Below are 17854 nucleotides of genomic sequence, written 5' to 3'. Positions count from 1 at the left end.
GGGATGTGCGAGCATGCATGTGTGGACAATCTAACACCTAAAAACTAACAGCAAGATGAACACTAAGGACAGTCTTAGGCAGTCTATCTTTCAGGTATGTGCACACGTACACCCCCCCCCCCCCCCATGCATGCACATAGCTTACCTGCACAATCTTCTTGTCCGACATTCCGGCAACAAACAGGTTTTGTTTGTCCTCGTCTGGGTTAAACTTTACACAGTAGGGGACTTTCCTGTTAGTGAACCTGGAGATGCACTGACCTGAAGGCAGAAGGAATTCTGTCAGAGTGGCCAGCGCACACCAACATCCTCCACCCTCAACCTCTTTCAGCTCACAGGAGGTGCACTCCTCTCCCCAGAGGAGTACGGGGTGGGAAGGACGCAGCCCGCCTGAGTGAGTCAATCCTAAGCTCAGACATGTATGGCACTGATCAAAGCACAGCGGTGCGAGTTACCGCACATCCGGCTTCAGAATCTGAGCCAAGAACCACCCTGTACGAGTGGCTCCCCCTAGTGGAGGAGCGGAGAGAAGGGACGAGTACATGCTGGTGAAGGAGACTCCCGTCCATACAGAGACATGACTGGCAGAGTGCTCTTCTTTAAAGACCCCAGCTACAGAAAAGTTGCATGCTATCTCAATGCGAGAGAAACACTTCGAAGCTAAGGAGGCACAGAAAACAGGTTGGTCTCAAAGGTGTGTGCGTGGTGCTCACCTGTCTCAGAGTCCCACAGCTTGAGGTAGCGATCGTAACCGGCGCTGAGGAATTGAGTTCCAGTGTTGTTGAAGCAGATGTCGCGCACTGCCTTACTGTGACCTACAGCAAGGAGAAGGGCCATGGAGAAAGCAAGCCATTAGCATTTGCCTTCATCTGTTCTGACACTGTTGTGTCCCGGACAAGCACATATAATAAAGTAAACTGAGATCACCAGCATAAAAATGAGATGAGAACAAGAAATATAATGTGACAGTACATGTGAGAGAGACCGTGAAAGAATCCTGCTCTATTCTTTTCTCTTTGTACATGGAACATGTGTGACAGTTATGAGACAAAACTTGCTGTGGACCACCCAGCACTGGTTTGGAGGGGTTTCTGCAAGAGCTGGCTAATGTAACCGGGGCGGTGTCCCACAGATGCTGGCTTGGATAGCAGGGACCCCTTAACGACGCCTCCAGTGAGCCGGTGCTCATGCTGCGGGGTTCCACCACCCGCCAACCGCCTCCCTCTCTCCTCAGCGGAAACAACGGGCCAAGCACGGCCAAGAGCCAAGATCCGCATTCGCTGCAGCCACACATGGCAGCACAATCTAGCAGCACTTCAAGAAGAAAGCTAGCACTGAAGGAACAGGCCGACAAGCCGTGCTAATGAGGGCTGGCAGTCACCAATTAGCACGAGGGCATCTGCATAATTCTAATTAGCGACAGAACATAGTCAGCTGTTGCTATTGACGCTGATGTTCATGACATCCGTTTTGATCCTGCAGACAAGTGTGCAGAGTTAAGGCATCTGTGCACCGATGCACGTTCACACTTCACTCTCCGTCCACCCTTTTTAACAGCCCTCTTCACATCTGCCTGTCAGCGACTGTCTCTGTGGTTTTCTCCACCATGAGCTCACTGTTGAATAATACATGATGGATGCATCTCGACAAGCACAACCGGACCAGTGGAAAAGCCCGTTTGGACTTCTCTCCACTTCGTCTATAGGCTGGGAAAACATCAGAAGATTCTGTACACGTTACCTGCACGCTCCCTCATGAAACCATAACACAAGCAAAAACATTCTGGTGGTATCTGACAAAGCTCAATAAAGAGAACAGAGGAGGGAGAGACAGAGGAAAGCAAGGAAAGAGGGAGAGACATTGATCAGAGGGCACCGTGTTCTGAGAGCCTTTCATGTTCTCAAGCTCAGTCTCATCAATTCTCTGCCTTGAGGTGCAAACAAAATAATATCACTATATTCATCTGGAGCACCAGATCTTTCTGCAGGTACACTGCAAACCTGAGTTCTTTTCCTTTAAAATTTGTGCCCTAAATGTCTCCAAGATGGAGTCAAGAGCTTTCTGGATTACGAAACAGCTACACGGGAAACACCATGGCTCATGCACGGCGTAAGGAGTGTGTGCAAAACTCCTTCTTACCAATAAATGTCCGTAAGCACCTCCTGTCACTGTAGACTTCCCAGAGCTGCAAAAGGAAAAAAGCGCTTTAAATCCCATGCAACACAGATATGACAAATGGCAGATACTGGAAGCAGTGCTAAAATGTCTTCCCAGGAAACAGTGCGTAAATGTTTGCGTGGGTTGGCTGGTGGACACATCCATGATCTCTTCATAAATTCTGCTTTCAGCAATTTGAAATGATTGTTAGCATGGCTGAAGAAAGCAAAGGCAATCTGCAAGCTAGGGCTAATAAATCAAATTATAATCACACTGCAGAGTAGGCTAAGAAGAAAATGCTCCAAATTATGAAAATGACCCAACATTTGAACTCCGATTTGCTGTCCTCTGTGCAGAGCCGCCCATACGGAGTGGACTGTCCAGAGATTTGTTTCGCAAAACCCATAGCTGCTACTTTAGTTAAAGCATTGATTTGGCAGTGATAGCCCAATGGTTAAGATACTTCACTTGTAATCAGAAGGTTGCCAGGTCAAGCCCCACTGGTGCCAAATTGCTCAAATTGTACTCTGTCAAAGATGTAAGTCTCTTCAGATAATATCGTCAAGTAAATGCCATAAATGTAAATCTAAAGCAGGCAGTCCTGACCTCTACTGACTATGACATATCTATATGTTTGTCTAAGGGTATCTGAAAATAACTGACATCCAGTCAGGAAGCCTTCTAAAAAGAGCCAAAGAGTCTGTTTTGCCATTATTCAGCTCTCCTTATACAGACTTCCAAAAGTTTCTTGAATGGTTAGGGATCAGATATTGCATGTAGCAACAATTTATTTTGTAAAAGTAAAATCACTCATCTTAGGTACAGAACCCAGCTATCTGTAACTTATTTTATTTGTATTAGAGGGCAACCGCTATAAGATTTTCAATGGCTGATGGCAATATTTAGAGAGTAGGGAGGCAGATGGGCAATATATAATACTGGTATAACTTTTTGCACCTTGCAACCAAAAACTGCAGAATTGAAACGAACATTTAACACTGTTATTGTCTGCATTATCTCTGTTGCAGATCTGCACTCTGTAGTGCACTTATTTAAAAAAAAATATAGCAACTAAATTAGAAAACAAAATGCAACAATTTCCAAAGGCAATTATAAAACTAACTTTGCCACAGGGGTGAAGGGTGGAGAGGGGGCGATCAGCTAAAGCCGACTGTCACAAAATGGCATTTAATCAGCTGATTAATTGGTCGACCACTAATTTGTAACATTATTATTGCTATTGCAAAGTGGCCTTAACAGTGAGAAAAGTACTACATAAATTAAATAAACGATCCTATTCCTCACCGAATACCCACGTTTGGGAGCCTGTTAGGCATAGGTATTCGGCATTATGCAACACATCCCTGCCGATGCTTATAATAGTGAATGTTTATGAAAAACAATTACAGACAAAGAGTAATTGCTTAGAAAAACAATTTGTGAACCCCCCAGCCACCCACCATCCTCAGAAACAGCCATCAGAATGAACACCACTTTGTTTTCCCCAGAGGCATGCTCAATAAGTCTGAGTGTGAGGAATAAAACCTACCTTGATCTTACAGTCCATAGAGCAGGAGAGAAGCAGGTGGCCAGACCCAGGAAACAACCGAATGGCGCTGACACCCTACGAGTGGAAGGTGGAGTGGAGAGGAGATGAGCCAACTGTGTGTGTGCACTTCATGTGCAATTAAACACCACCTGCTTTCAAGAGCCATTTACAAGGGCCACAAGGTTAGCTTCTACTCTTTCGCACACTGGCGTCATGGCCCACAAATGTAATGTTCAGTGCTGCCTTAATTGAGAGCTGCGTTCCGATTATTCTGTGGCTGCGTGGATAAACTAAAGAGAGTGTTTTCAAGGAACGATTGACAGCACCCAGTGTTGACCACATTTCCCACCGTTAACAAAATGAGCCTGGACTGATGCCTTTTACACCATAACGAACAGTGGAGAAGTGGCAACAGAAGCATCAGGCCTTGATATGGGTACTGAAGTGCTCTACTAACTTCAGTAGCACCCTGACCGGGTTTCTGTACATATTTCATGTAAAATGGTGGCATTTCAACAGCAAGCTCACTTTGCTAGCTTAAGCGCAAACATTTTTGATTTCACACAGACATAACTGACATCACACAATGTATCCACATTCAAAGTTTAGATGCCAATATGATGCGACTCCAACAGATATCAACAGCCCCAAGGTTCTGGACTTGGGATTGGGCACTGGGAACAGAAAAGAATGTGAGGGAGCTGATCTCAAATCAACATTCTGACACTTGCTAAAATACAGGAAGTGCTCTGAGGCTGACACACAGATGGAGAGATGAAGAGAAAAAGAAAGAAAGGGATAGAAGAAAGGAGGAGCAAGAAAAGGAGAGAGAGGGAAATGTTGACCTCCAGCGCTCCAGAAAATACCGTGAATGAATATCAGACCAGGCTAAGGAGTTCACAAGTCTAAACAGCAAACACCAATCACCTTGAAAGCAGACATTATGTGAGACAGGGTAAATCTAATCCTAATCAAGACTTGAGCCAATTCATTAACTGCAAAATTAAAACCAAAATTATGTTTATGCTTCAGAACACTGCAAGTTACAAACGGCAGTATTTTTCCCATATGAACGTCCCAACCACTGCATACGTCCAGGGCCCTCCAATTGTAGCTGATAGCCCTGGTGAATGTAGTCTGTGTTCTAACAAATCACAGCTACTCAAACTTCCTGACCAATCACAGACATGCATTCTAACTTTGTAATGCAATACACTACTCACAGTTCATTTAAATTAATACTTGTGACCACAGTACCACTCTAAGACAAATCTACAAATCAATTACATTATAGTATATTGACTGAATATACAATTTCTTTCCCCTTTTCTAAACATAGTTTATAAATCACCCTTGGCTAGAAAAGTCCAATATAAATGTAACATAAGGATTTCATAGAGATGAAACTCAAAACAGGATGTGTTCCAGCTCAAGTATTAGTGCAATCTCTATTCAAAATAGCTGAAATTAATATTTTGTTCATATTGTGCCACTTCGTAAAAACACTTCCATTCAAAAACGGCACCATGTAGGCAAGTCATTTCTCTGGATATGTCCCACCAAGCACAAAAGCAACCTCCTCTGTAATGCATTTCCCTTTCGCTCTCTCACTCCCAAATACATGCACAAAACTAATTGTCATTCCATCATCATTATGCACACCATTAGATAATTAAATCAGAGCTGGTCTACTCTCGCTACATTCCACTCACAAAAGCAGATGCGCACGCATGTGAACATGTGTGCACATGTGAATGCACAAGAACACACACACGCCTCCTCACCTTGGTGTGCCCGGTCCAGACGTGCAGCTGCTTCTTGGGCAGGTAACATTTGTCGGGTATTTCCGCCGAACGCAGGTTAATGCCCACGTCCTGCGGGACGTGCAGGTACGAGCGGCCCTGGTAGTCATACGCGTCTTTAACTGTGGAGCGAAGACAAATCAAAGGGTGAGGAAAGAGGCTTTTAGCCATTTCAACAAAAAGAAAATCAGAGAAACTGAGAGGGATTATGATAGTCCTGCTATCTTTAAGAAAGTAACGGGAGCTGAACAAATTCATGCTGCGGACAAAAGTAAATCCGACTCTGTGAAGCGTAATGGGTTGGAACAGCTGCCACGTGTCTTACCGTGTAGAATGGTTTTCTCCTCAGCAGGGGCCTCTTCCTCATTCTTGCCTCTTTTCTGCCTCTTTGCCGTGATTTCGTCCAGCTCCTTCTGCTCCTCCTATCAAACAGAATATGACAGAGTGGGATCCTCAAAGTGCAGTTGAAGTAAATGATATATAAACGCGCTGCCTAGGCTAAACCTAGCCTTTATGTTGTGAAGTAACGGCTAACAAATTTGGATTAGACTGTCTTCCAAAAGGTGCAAAGCAGGCAAAGATAAATCCAAAAACAAAACAAAAGAACAAACAAACAAGTGATTCTCAAGAGTATAAGGAATCCATGTGGGCAAATTCTGACCTCTGAAGGTTTGGCCACGTCCTTCTCATCCTGATACTTGGCCCAGGGCCCCAAAAAGCTGTCGATCTCTGACGCGTCTCCCCCTTTCACCCGCTTCCTCTTCTCCTTCTTTAGGCCCGACTCAAACACGGTCAACCCTGTGGAGAACAGATGTGCACAGCTGCAAAGAACTGCCCAAGCAGCAGCAGGGAAGGTGGGATGGGGTGGTCGTAGCTTCAGACAGACCCACAGCCCATTGCAACCAATGAGCAGAGAAAAACCAGGTCATGTCCAGTACCTTTCTTTTTCTCTGCTTCCTCCACTGCTCCTATGTAGCTGCTGGATGAGACTTGACTGCTGTCCACAGATGGGTCTAACGCATACCCTATTAAAATATAGTGAACATCTCGTGCTCAGAAATAAAGATTTAAACTAAGTATGAATATTTCATAATACTCAATATAACTAGTGTGGTGAGAATACTGACAACACTGGCTATTGCACCATGATCAAATCATTCTGAGACACAGATTCTCTTTAGTATATGTAAAATAGGCATGTCCCTTACCGAAAGTGGAAAACGTCCTTCTTTGTTGTTCAAACATGAAGTCGTTTAAATGGGCGGGTTCAGCATATCCAGAAAGCATGTTCCTTGGCGCAGCCATTTGCTGCGTTTTGAATGGATTAACTGGTCCAAACTACAACACACAGAAGACGGGGCTTTACGTTAAACAAAACACTGAAATGGTTCCTTTACCACATATAAACTCTCTTGACCGTGGCCTTACCTCGGGTGCAAACATGGTTTCGTAAGTAGGGTTGTAGAGGACCTCTTTGAGCGAGGGATCAATGTGTGTGCCCGTCTCAACATCTTCCTACAATACAGCAACACGAAGACATAGTAAAATGAACAATCTAGATGGCCAACGAACGCTAAATACTTAAGAAGTCAGGAAATAACGAAGCTAGGCAACATTAATGGATGATATTAAGATAGCCACCAAGCTAGCTACTTTACAAGCTATTTACACATTGTGTTACTTCATGATATTCTTAGTTACGCTAGCGTTGTCTTTTAGGCGGCACACCACAATTCATGTCACTGTATACGAGTCCTATATAAAGGTTTTAAACCTAACCACACGGAGAAACGCGTCAAATAAAATTATTTAGCTAGGTAGCGTTAACTAGCTGACCGATTTATTTTGTTAGGTTAGCTAACCAGCTAATCGAGCTAACGTTAGCGAGTAAGCTAATTAGCGTTAGCTACCCAGACATGTACCATACCTTGACGGCGACCTCAGGTGCTGAATTAAGAACAGATAAACTCGTCTTTCTTCCAGATGTTAAAGGCTGAAGATGTGAGAATGCGTCTGGATCTACTTTCTCGGAACTTGTATTGGGCTCAGATTCATTTTCTGATTCCGAATCACTCCCGTATGCAACAAGACAAGCTACCACTGTCGCCATCTTGGATGTTGTTGGTGTTCGTCAGAGGGTCCTAGCAGCCAGGAGGACCCTCTGACGAACACCAACAACATCCAAGATGGCGACAGTGGTAGGTTGTCTTGTTGCATACGGGAGTGATTCGGAATCAGAAAATGAATCTGAGCCCAATACAAGTTCCGAGAAAGTAGATCCAGACGCATTCTCACATCTTCAGCCTTTAACATCTGGAAGAAAGACGAGTTTATCTGTTCTTAATTCAGCACCTGAGGTCGCCGTCAAGGTATGGTACATGTCTGGGTAGCTAACGCTAATTAGCTTACTCGCTAACGTTAGCTCGATTAGCTGGTTAGCTAACCTAACAAAATAAATCGGTCAGCTAGTTAACGCTACCTAGCTAAATAATTTTATTTGACGCGTTTCTCCGTGTGGTTAGGTTTAAAACCTTTATATAGGACTCGTATACAGTGACATGAATTGTGGTGTGCCGCCTAAAAGACAACGCTAGCGTAACTAAGAATATCATGAAGTAACACAATGTGTAAATAGCTTGTAAAGTAGCTAGCTTGGTGGCTATCTTAATATCATCCATTAATGTTGCCTAGCTTCGTTATTTCCTGACTTCTTAAGTATTTAGCGTTCGTTGGCCATCTAGATTGTTCATTTTACTATGTCTTCGTGTTGCTGTATTGTAGGAAGATGTTGAGACGGGCACACACATTGATCCCTCGCTCAAAGAGGTCCTCTACAACCCTACTTACGAAACCATGTTTGCACCCGAGGTAAGGCCACGGTCAAGAGAGTTTATATGTGGTAAAGGAACCATTTCAGTGTTTTGTTTAACGTAAAGCCCCGTCTTCTGTGTGTTGTAGTTTGGACCAGTTAATCCATTCAAAACGCAGCAAATGGCTGCGCCAAGGAACATGCTTTCTGGATATGCTGAACCCGCCCATTTAAACGACTTCATGTTTGAACAACAAAGAAGGACGTTTTCCACTTTCGGTAAGGGACATGCCTATTTTACATATACTAAAGAGAATCTGTGTCTCAGAATGATTTGATCATGGTGCAATAGCCAGTGTTGTCAGTATTCTCACCACACTAGTTATATTGAGTATTATGAAATATTCATACTTAGTTTAAATCTTTATTTCTGAGCACGAGATGTTCACTATATTTTAATAGGGTATGCGTTAGACCCATCTGTGGACAGCAGTCAAGTCTCATCCAGCAGCTACATAGGAGCAGTGGAGGAAGCAGAGAAAAAGAAAGGTACTGGACATGACCTGGTTTTTCTCTGCTCATTGGTTGCAATGGGCTGTGGGTCTGTCTGAAGCTACGACCACCCCATCCCACCTTCCCTGCTGCTGCTTGGGCAGTTCTTTGCAGCTGTGCACATCTGTTCTCCACAGGGTTGACCGTGTTTGAGTCGGGCCTAAAGAAGGAGAAGAGGAAGCGGGTGAAAGGGGGAGACGCGTCAGAGATCGACAGCTTTTTGGGGCCCTGGGCCAAGTATCAGGATGAGAAGGACGTGGCCAAACCTTCAGAGGTCAGAATTTGCCCACATGGATTCCTTATACTCTTGAGAATCACTTGTTTGTTTGTTCTTTTGTTTTGTTTTTGGATTTATCTTTGCCTGCTTTGCACCTTTTGGAAGACAGTCTAATCCAAATTTGTTAGCCGTTACTTCACAACATAAAGGCTAGGTTTAGCCTAGGCAGCGCGTTTATATATCATTTACTTCAACTGCACTTTGAGGATCCCACTCTGTCATATTCTGTTTGATAGGAGGAGCAGAAGGAGCTGGACGAAATCACGGCAAAGAGGCAGAAAAGAGGCAAGAATGAGGAAGAGGCCCCTGCTGAGGAGAAAACCATTCTACACGGTAAGACACGTGGCAGCTGTTCCAACCCATTACGCTTCACAGAGTCGGATTTACTTTTGTCCGCAGCATGAATTTGTTCAGCTCCCGTTACTTTCTTAAAGATAGCAGGACTATCATAATCCCTCTCAGTTTCTCTGATTTTCTTTTTGTTGAAATGGCTAAAAGCCTCTTTCCTCACCCTTTGATTTGTCTTCGCTCCACAGTTAAAGACGCGTATGACTACCAGGGCCGCTCGTACCTGCACGTCCCGCAGGACGTGGGCATTAACCTGCGTTCGGCGGAAATACCCGACAAATGTTACCTGCCCAAGAAGCAGCTGCACGTCTGGACCGGGCACACCAAGGTGAGGAGGCGTGTGTGTGTTCTTGTGCATTCACATGTGCACACATGTTCACATGCGTGCGCATCTGCTTTTGTGAGTGGAATGTAGCGAGAGTAGACCAGCTCTGATTTAATTATCTAATGGTGTGCATAATGATGATGGAATGACAATTAGTTTTGTGCATGTATTTGGGAGTGAGAGAGCGAAAGGGAAATGCATTACAGAGGAGGTTGCTTTTGTGCTTGGTGGGACATATCCAGAGAAATGACTTGCCTACATGGTGCCGTTTTTGAATGGAAGTGTTTTTACGAAGTGGCACAATATGAACAAAATATTAATTTCAGCTATTTTGAATAGAGATTGCACTAATACTTGAGCTGGAACACATCCTGTTTTGAGTTTCATCTCTATGAAATCCTTATGTTACATTTATATTGGACTTTTCTAGCCAAGGGTGATTTATAAACTATGTTTAGAAAAGGGGAAAGAAATTGTATATTCAGTCAATATACTATAATGTAATTGATTTGTAGATTTGTCTTAGAGTGGTACTGTGGTCACAAGTATTAATTTAAATGAACTGTGAGTAGTGTATTGCATTACAAAGTTAGAATGCATGTCTGTGATTGGTCAGGAAGTTTGAGTAGCTGTGATTTGTTAGAACACAGACTACATTCACCAGGGCTATCAGCTACAATTGGAGGGCCCTGGACGTATGCAGTGGTTGGGACGTTCATATGGGAAAAATACTGCCGTTTGTAACTTGCAGTGTTCTGAAGCATAAACATAATTTTGGTTTTAATTTTGCAGTTAATGAATTGGCTCAAGTCTTGATTAGGATTAGATTTACCCTGTCTCACATAATGTCTGCTTTCAAGGTGATTGGTGTTTGCTGTTTAGACTTGTGAACTCCTTAGCCTGGTCTGATATTCATTCACGGTATTTTCTGGAGCGCTGGAGGTCAACATTTCCCTCTCTCTCCTTTTCTTGCTCCTCCTTTCTTCTATCCCTTTCTTTCTTTTTCTCTTCATCTCTCCATCTGTGTGTCAGCCTCAGAGCACTTCCTGTATTTTAGCAAGTGTCAGAATGTTGATTTGAGATCAGCTCCCTCACATTCTTTTCTGTTCCCAGTGCCCAATCCCAAGTCCAGAACCTTGGGGCTGTTGATATCTGTTGGAGTCGCATCATATTGGCATCTAAACTTTGAATGTGGATACATTGTGTGATGTCAGTTATGTCTGTGTGAAATCAAAAATGTTTGCGCTTAAGCTAGCAAAGTGAGCTTGCTGTTGAAATGCCACCATTTTACATGAAATATGTACAGAAACCCGGTCAGGGTGCTACTGAAGTTAGTAGAGCACTTCAGTACCCATATCAAGGCCTGATGCTTCTGTTGCCACTTCTCCACTGTTCGTTATGGTGTAAAAGGCATCAGTCCAGGCTCATTTTGTTAACGGTGGGAAATGTGGTCAACACTGGGTGCTGTCAATCGTTCCTTGAAAACACTCTCTTTAGTTTATCCACGCAGCCACAGAATAATCGGAACGCAGCTCTCAATTAAGGCAGCACTGAACATTACATTTGTGGGCCATGACGCCAGTGTGCGAAAGAGTAGAAGCTAACCTTGTGGCCCTTGTAAATGGCTCTTGAAAGCAGGTGGTGTTTAATTGCACATGAAGTGCACACACACAGTTGGCTCATCTCCTCTCCACTCCACCTTCCACTCGTAGGGTGTCAGCGCCATTCGGTTGTTTCCTGGGTCTGGCCACCTGCTTCTCTCCTGCTCTATGGACTGTAAGATCAAGGTAGGTTTTATTCCTCACACTCAGACTTATTGAGCATGCCTCTGGGGAAAACAAAGTGGTGTTCATTCTGATGGCTGTTTCTGAGGATGGTGGGTGGCTGGGGGGTTCACAAATTGTTTTTCTAAGCAATTACTCTTTGTCTGTAATTGTTTTTCATAAACATTCACTATTATAAGCATCGGCAGGGATGTGTTGCATAATGCCGAATACCTATGCCTAACAGGCTCCCAAACGTGGGTATTCGGTGAGGAATAGGATCGTTTATTTAATTTATGTAGTACTTTTCTCACTGTTAAGGCCACTTTGCAATAGCAATAATAATGTTACAAATTAGTGGTCGACCAATTAATCAGCTGATTAAATGCCATTTTGTGACAGTCGGCTTTAGCTGATCGCCCCCTCTCCACCCTTCACCCCTGTGGCAAAGTTAGTTTTATAATTGCCTTTGGAAATTGTTGCATTTTGTTTTCTAATTTAGTTGCTATATTTTTTTTTAAATAAGTGCACTACAGAGTGCAGATCTGCAACAGAGATAATGCAGACAATAACAGTGTTAAATGTTCGTTTCAATTCTGCAGTTTTTGGTTGCAAGGTGCAAAAAGTTATACCAGTATTATATATTGCCCATCTGCCTCCCTACTCTCTAAATATTGCCATCAGCCATTGAAAATCTTATAGCGGTTGCCCTCTAATACAAATAAAATAAGTTACAGATAGCTGGGTTCTGTACCTAAGATGAGTGATTTTACTTTTACAAAATAAATTGTTGCTACATGCAATATCTGATCCCTAACCATTCAAGAAACTTTTGGAAGTCTGTATAAGGAGAGCTGAATAATGGCAAAACAGACTCTTTGGCTCTTTTTAGAAGGCTTCCTGACTGGATGTCAGTTATTTTCAGATACCCTTAGACAAACATATAGATATGTCATAGTCAGTAGAGGTCAGGACTGCCTGCTTTAGATTTACATTTATGGCATTTACTTGACGATATTATCTGAAGAGACTTACATCTTTGACAGAGTACAATTTGAGCAATTTGGCACCAGTGGGGCTTGACCTGGCAACCTTCTGATTACAAGTGAAGTATCTTAACCATTGGGCTATCACTGCCAAATCAATGCTTTAACTAAAGTAGCAGCTATGGGTTTTGCGAAACAAATCTCTGGACAGTCCACTCCGTATGGGCGGCTCTGCACAGAGGACAGCAAATCGGAGTTCAAATGTTGGGTCATTTTCATAATTTGGAGCATTTTCTTCTTAGCCTACTCTGCAGTGTGATTATAATTTGATTTATTAGCCCTAGCTTGCAGATTGCCTTTGCTTTCTTCAGCCATGCTAACAATCATTTCAAATTGCTGAAAGCAGAATTTATGAAGAGATCATGGATGTGTCCACCAGCCAACCCACGCAAACATTTACGCACTGTTTCCTGGGAAGACATTTTAGCACTGCTTCCAGTATCTGCCATTTGTCATATCTGTGTTGCATGGGATTTAAAGCGCTTTTTTCCTTTTGCAGCTCTGGGAAGTCTACAGTGACAGGAGGTGCTTACGGACATTTATTGGTAAGAAGGAGTTTTGCACACACTCCTTACGCCGTGCATGAGCCATGGTGTTTCCCGTGTAGCTGTTTCGTAATCCAGAAAGCTCTTGACTCCATCTTGGAGACATTTAGGGCACAAATTTTAAAGGAAAAGAACTCAGGTTTGCAGTGTACCTGCAGAAAGATCTGGTGCTCCAGATGAATATAGTGATATTATTTTGTTTGCACCTCAAGGCAGAGAATTGATGAGACTGAGCTTGAGAACATGAAAGGCTCTCAGAACACGGTGCCCTCTGATCAATGTCTCTCCCTCTTTCCTTGCTTTCCTCTGTCTCTCCCTCCTCTGTTCTCTTTATTGAGCTTTGTCAGATACCACCAGAATGTTTTTGCTTGTGTTATGGTTTCATGAGGGAGCGTGCAGGTAACGTGTACAGAATCTTCTGATGTTTTCCCAGCCTATAGACGAAGTGGAGAGAAGTCCAAACGGGCTTTTCCACTGGTCCGGTTGTGCTTGTCGAGATGCATCCATCATGTATTATTCAACAGTGAGCTCATGGTGGAGAAAACCACAGAGACAGTCGCTGACAGGCAGATGTGAAGAGGGCTGTTAAAAAGGGTGGACGGAGAGTGAAGTGTGAACGTGCATCGGTGCACAGATGCCTTAACTCTGCACACTTGTCTGCAGGATCAAAACGGATGTCATGAACATCAGCGTCAATAGCAACAGCTGACTATGTTCTGTCGCTAATTAGAATTATGCAGATGCCCTCGTGCTAATTGGTGACTGCCAGCCCTCATTAGCACGGCTTGTCGGCCTGTTCCTTCAGTGCTAGCTTTCTTCTTGAAGTGCTGCTAGATTGTGCTGCCATGTGTGGCTGCAGCGAATGCGGATCTTGGCTCTTGGCCGTGCTTGGCCCGTTGTTTCCGCTGAGGAGAGAGGGAGGCGGTTGGCGGGTGGTGGAACCCCGCAGCATGAGCACCGGCTCACTGGAGGCGTCGTTAAGGGGTCCCTGCTATCCAAGCCAGCATCTGTGGGACACCGCCCCGGTTACATTAGCCAGCTCTTGCAGAAACCCCTCCAAACCAGTGCTGGGTGGTCCACAGCAAGTTTTGTCTCATAACTGTCACACATGTTCCATGTACAAAGAGAAAAGAATAGAGCAGGATTCTTTCACGGTCTCTCTCACATGTACTGTCACATTATATTTCTTGTTCTCATCTCATTTTATGCTGGTGATCTCAGTTTACTTTATTATATGTGCTTGTCCGGGACACAACAGTGTCAGAACAGATGAAGGCAAATGCTAATGGCTTGCTTTCTCCATGGCCCTTCTCCTTGCTGTAGGTCACAGTAAGGCAGTGCGCGACATCTGCTTCAACAACACTGGAACTCAATTCCTCAGCGCCGGTTACGATCGCTACCTCAAGCTGTGGGACTCTGAGACAGGTGAGCACCACGCACACACCTTTGAGACCAACCTGTTTTCTGTGCCTCCTTAGCTTCGAAGTGTTTCTCTCGCATTGAGATAGCATGCAACTTTTCTGTAGCTGGGGTCTTTAAAGAAGAGCACTCTGCCAGTCATGTCTCTGTATGGACGGGAGTCTCCTTCACCAGCATGTACTCGTCCCTTCTCTCCGCTCCTCCACTAGGGGGAGCCACTCGTACAGGGTGGTTCTTGGCTCAGATTCTGAAGCCGGATGTGCGGTAACTCGCACCGCTGTGCTTTGATCAGTGCCATACATGTCTGAGCTTAGGATTGACTCACTCAGGCGGGCTGCGTCCTTCCCACCCCGTACTCCTCTGGGGAGAGGAGTGCACCTCCTGTGAGCTGAAAGAGGTTGAGGGGTGGAGGATGTTGGTGTGCGCTGGCCACTCTGACAGAATTCCTTCTGCCTTCAGGTCAGTGCATCTCCAGGTTCACTAACAGGAAAGTCCCCTACTGTGTAAAGTTTAACCCAGACGAGGACAAACAAAACCTGTTTGTTGCCGGAATGTCGGACAAGAAGATTGTGCAGGTAAGCTATGTGCATGCATGGGGGGGGGGGGGGTGTACGTGTGCACATACCTGAAAGATAGACTGCCTAAGACTGTCCTTAGTGTTCATCTTGCTGTTAGTTTTTAGGTGTTAGATTGTCCACACATGCATGCTCGCACATCCCCAAACCCACACCCAAGAGAAGCCTTGGTTACCCTCAGTAAATCTGAAGACAGGACCTTATTTCACGCTCTGTGCTTCCCTCAATAGAAGGAGAGAGTGTTTGTGTGTGCATGTGCAATGTGAAGGGGAGGGGTACTGAAAGATGGCTAGATTCACATGAGTCTTTCTCTATAAAGGAGGGATAGAGGGAGAAGTTGAGAAGGAGAGCGAATGAGTGCAGTCCTTCAACAGCAAACATGATGGGAGCAAATAATCAAAGCTGAAAAACGACTCGCCTCTCCTTCCATCAGCCTCTCTGTCACAGGCAGAGAGCAAAAGTCATCATCTGATCTGCTACCCTAGGCTTACATTAGAGAGAGTGAGTGTGTGTGTGGAGAATAAAGCCCTGTTCCTGCCCCGCTGTCAAATACCTAGTGGGACATCCGCTCTGGGGAGGTGGTGCAGGAGTACGACCGCCACCTGGGAGCCGTCAACACCATCACGTTCGTGGACGAGAACCGCCGCTTCGTCAGCACCTCCGATGACAAGAGCTTGCGCGTGTGGGAGTGGTGAGTGGGCGGTGCCACATTAACATATGAATGAACAGCCCTTTGTTTCTCATTGATTTTTAACTCGGTGTGTTGTATGTGACCACACTGAACTTGATGGGTTGCTGCTTAATGTGTGAGTCAAATGCAGAATTGGCCAGCAGTAGTTGGATTCAGTGCATATGGGGAAAGTTTTTAGATGCATATTTAATATTTATTCATTTTCAAATGCAAAACATTTGACTTAAACTGTGTGTACAGACACGCTCCAGCTGGCAATGTCAACACAATCTGTAAAAGACATTAAGCAAATGCACTGTTTTAATATTGTAATTGCATACAGTACCTAGGTAAATAAGTCCTTTGCCATGAGACCTCCCTGCTTGTGTAGTCTCCATTGCTCGGGGCCCCTCACCAAAGCTGCAGATCACAGTTCTTGCAGTGGTGGTCGTGGTCATGTTGCCACCTTCTTCCCCAGCGGTCCACGCTCTCGTTTAACGAGCCGGTCTAGCACGGTCTCATCAGCCCCGCGGATGCCCGACCCAGCCACCCGCTAGGCTAGTTCTGCACCTCCACTCGGCGGTGTGAGGGTGGAGTGTCCACAGGAGGCTCCTGCTGGACTATGTCTCGTCTGTGTCATCACCACACGCAAGGGCGGGATGGGTGTGTGTGTGGTTTATACATTCCTGAGCCATGGAAGAATCCTAATGTTGGTTTCCTAACAATGCCATGGGCAGAGGTGTGGAAAAAAATGACCATCTTTGTGCGTGCACGCATGTGCAAGCATTCACACTCAGTGAGGAACATCTTAAGAGTGGCTGGTTTGTAGAGGTTTCTGCTCTTGAGCTGCATTTATAGAAGCTTTATTGTTGCTTTATTGTTTAGTTACATAGCCAGAACAGAAAGAAAAGGAGGAAAACCAAAATAAAATAAGTTTGAGGCTCAAATATTTAAAAATGTAGCTCCAAATCATTTGTACTGACTCTAGTTTGTGCAGGTCGAGTGGCCCGGTCTGCTTCCTCTACACCTTAGTTTGGTGCTAAGCATTAAATGCGCTCACGTTGCATGAACTGAAGGTGTCTGGTTTTCATCAGCATGTGCTCTCGTTTTTTTTAGGGACATTCCAGTGGATTTCAAATACATTGCGGAGCCCAGTATGCATTCGATGCCTGCCGTGACGTTGTCACCCAATGGTGAGTGTGCTTTTGCGTGTGCATTTTTTGCCTTTCAAATGATATTTTTCGACTCCATTTCTCTTTCCCCCAGTGTCTCATGCGGAGTTCTCAGATTTGTTTTTACACATCTTGTTTCCTTCCTAGTAGTGCATAATTTATGGAAATGTTACGTACTCTCTCTCACTCACATAAAGACCAACTGTAGGAAGGAAATGGAAAAGAGGCAGAAAAATGAACTCTTCCTCACTTCTTTCTTTCCTTATTCTTTCTTTTTTTTTCTCCTGCTAACGAGTAAATAGCCTTATAAATGCTTATTTATATAATATATATATATATATTACAGTCTATTTTCTTTTGTTGTCAATTTCTGTTTTCCTTGCATTGAAGGCCTTGGGCCTGTACACCATTAGGGGGAGCCAATGAGTGCAAGTTTTAACTGACTATGCAGTGGGCCTAATGTGGGCCTCATGCAGACTGAGTGGGGAGCCGCCTCCCGAAGAGCGCTTGATGGGTGAAAAGCGGCTGTTTTGCGGCTCGAGTACACACTCGAGTGCGAACTTGAGCGTGCACTCGAGCTGATCAAAGGGATCGCTACTTCAGTGGCAAACGCCACCTTTGATCACGCTGACAGCCATGTGTATCTGCTCCTTCACACATGCTTGTTCTCTTTTGAGGGGGATTTTGTATGCTGATCTGTTTACATGCCCTTGCATTCCTCTTCACGTGGGCAGACTTTTCTGAACATTTAATTACAAGAAACGAATAAACGAACTGCGCTCGTAGGAAATGCAAGTAGCATGAAAAAGGAGAGCAAAATGAGGACAGATCTAACGGGCTGGCAC

The 17854-nt window shown here is 44.5% G+C and overlaps 2 protein-coding genes across 2 annotated transcripts in view; one reads left to right on the top strand and one right to left on the bottom strand.

Annotated features, from left to right (window-relative positions):
• Positions 1–9: 9 nt before the first annotated feature.
• Positions 10–7645, bottom strand: LOC145651119 (pre-mRNA-processing factor 17-like). Its single transcript, XM_081695738.1, has 11 exons — positions 7436–7645; positions 6937–7023; positions 6717–6846; positions 6447–6533; positions 6170–6306; positions 5834–5930; positions 5491–5630; positions 3707–3781; positions 2140–2185; positions 714–815; positions 10–261 (listed from the first exon to the last, which is right to left on the bottom strand). Exons 1-11 carry the CDS (start codon positions 7616–7618, stop codon positions 38–40), a joined length of 1308 nt encoding a protein of 435 aa, XP_081551864.1. The 5' UTR covers positions 7619–7645; the 3' UTR covers positions 10–37.
• Positions 7646–7673: 28 nt separating this feature from the next.
• The window catches only part of LOC113569040 (pre-mRNA-processing factor 17), an 11183-nt gene continuing 1002 nt past the window's right edge, over positions 7674–17854 (top strand). Inside the window, exons 1-13 of the mRNA XM_081695731.1 lie at positions 7674–7877; positions 8290–8376; positions 8467–8596; positions 8780–8866; positions 9007–9143; positions 9383–9479; positions 9683–9822; positions 11532–11606; positions 13128–13173; positions 14497–14598; positions 15052–15167; positions 15725–15858; positions 16954–17030. Of these exons, the coding sequence (XP_081551857.1) occupies positions 7695–7877; positions 8290–8376; positions 8467–8596; positions 8780–8866; positions 9007–9143; positions 9383–9479; positions 9683–9822; positions 11532–11606; positions 13128–13173; positions 14497–14598; positions 15052–15167; positions 15725–15858; positions 16954–17030 (1411 nt within the window). The 5' untranslated portion in view covers positions 7674–7694. The remainder of the gene's footprint in view (positions 7878–8289; positions 8377–8466; positions 8597–8779; positions 8867–9006; positions 9144–9382; positions 9480–9682; positions 9823–11531; positions 11607–13127; positions 13174–14496; positions 14599–15051; positions 15168–15724; positions 15859–16953; positions 17031–17854) is intronic.

Source organism: Electrophorus electricus, chromosome 2, assembly GCF_041902795.1.
Source record: "Electrophorus electricus isolate QZ-2024a chromosome 2, ASM4190279v1, whole genome shotgun sequence".
In the NCBI taxonomy this organism is placed as follows: domain Eukaryota; kingdom Metazoa; phylum Chordata; class Actinopteri; order Gymnotiformes; family Gymnotidae; genus Electrophorus; species Electrophorus electricus.
The sequence above is the reverse complement of the archived record's forward strand: the minus strand, read 5'-3'. Positions and strand labels throughout refer to the sequence as shown.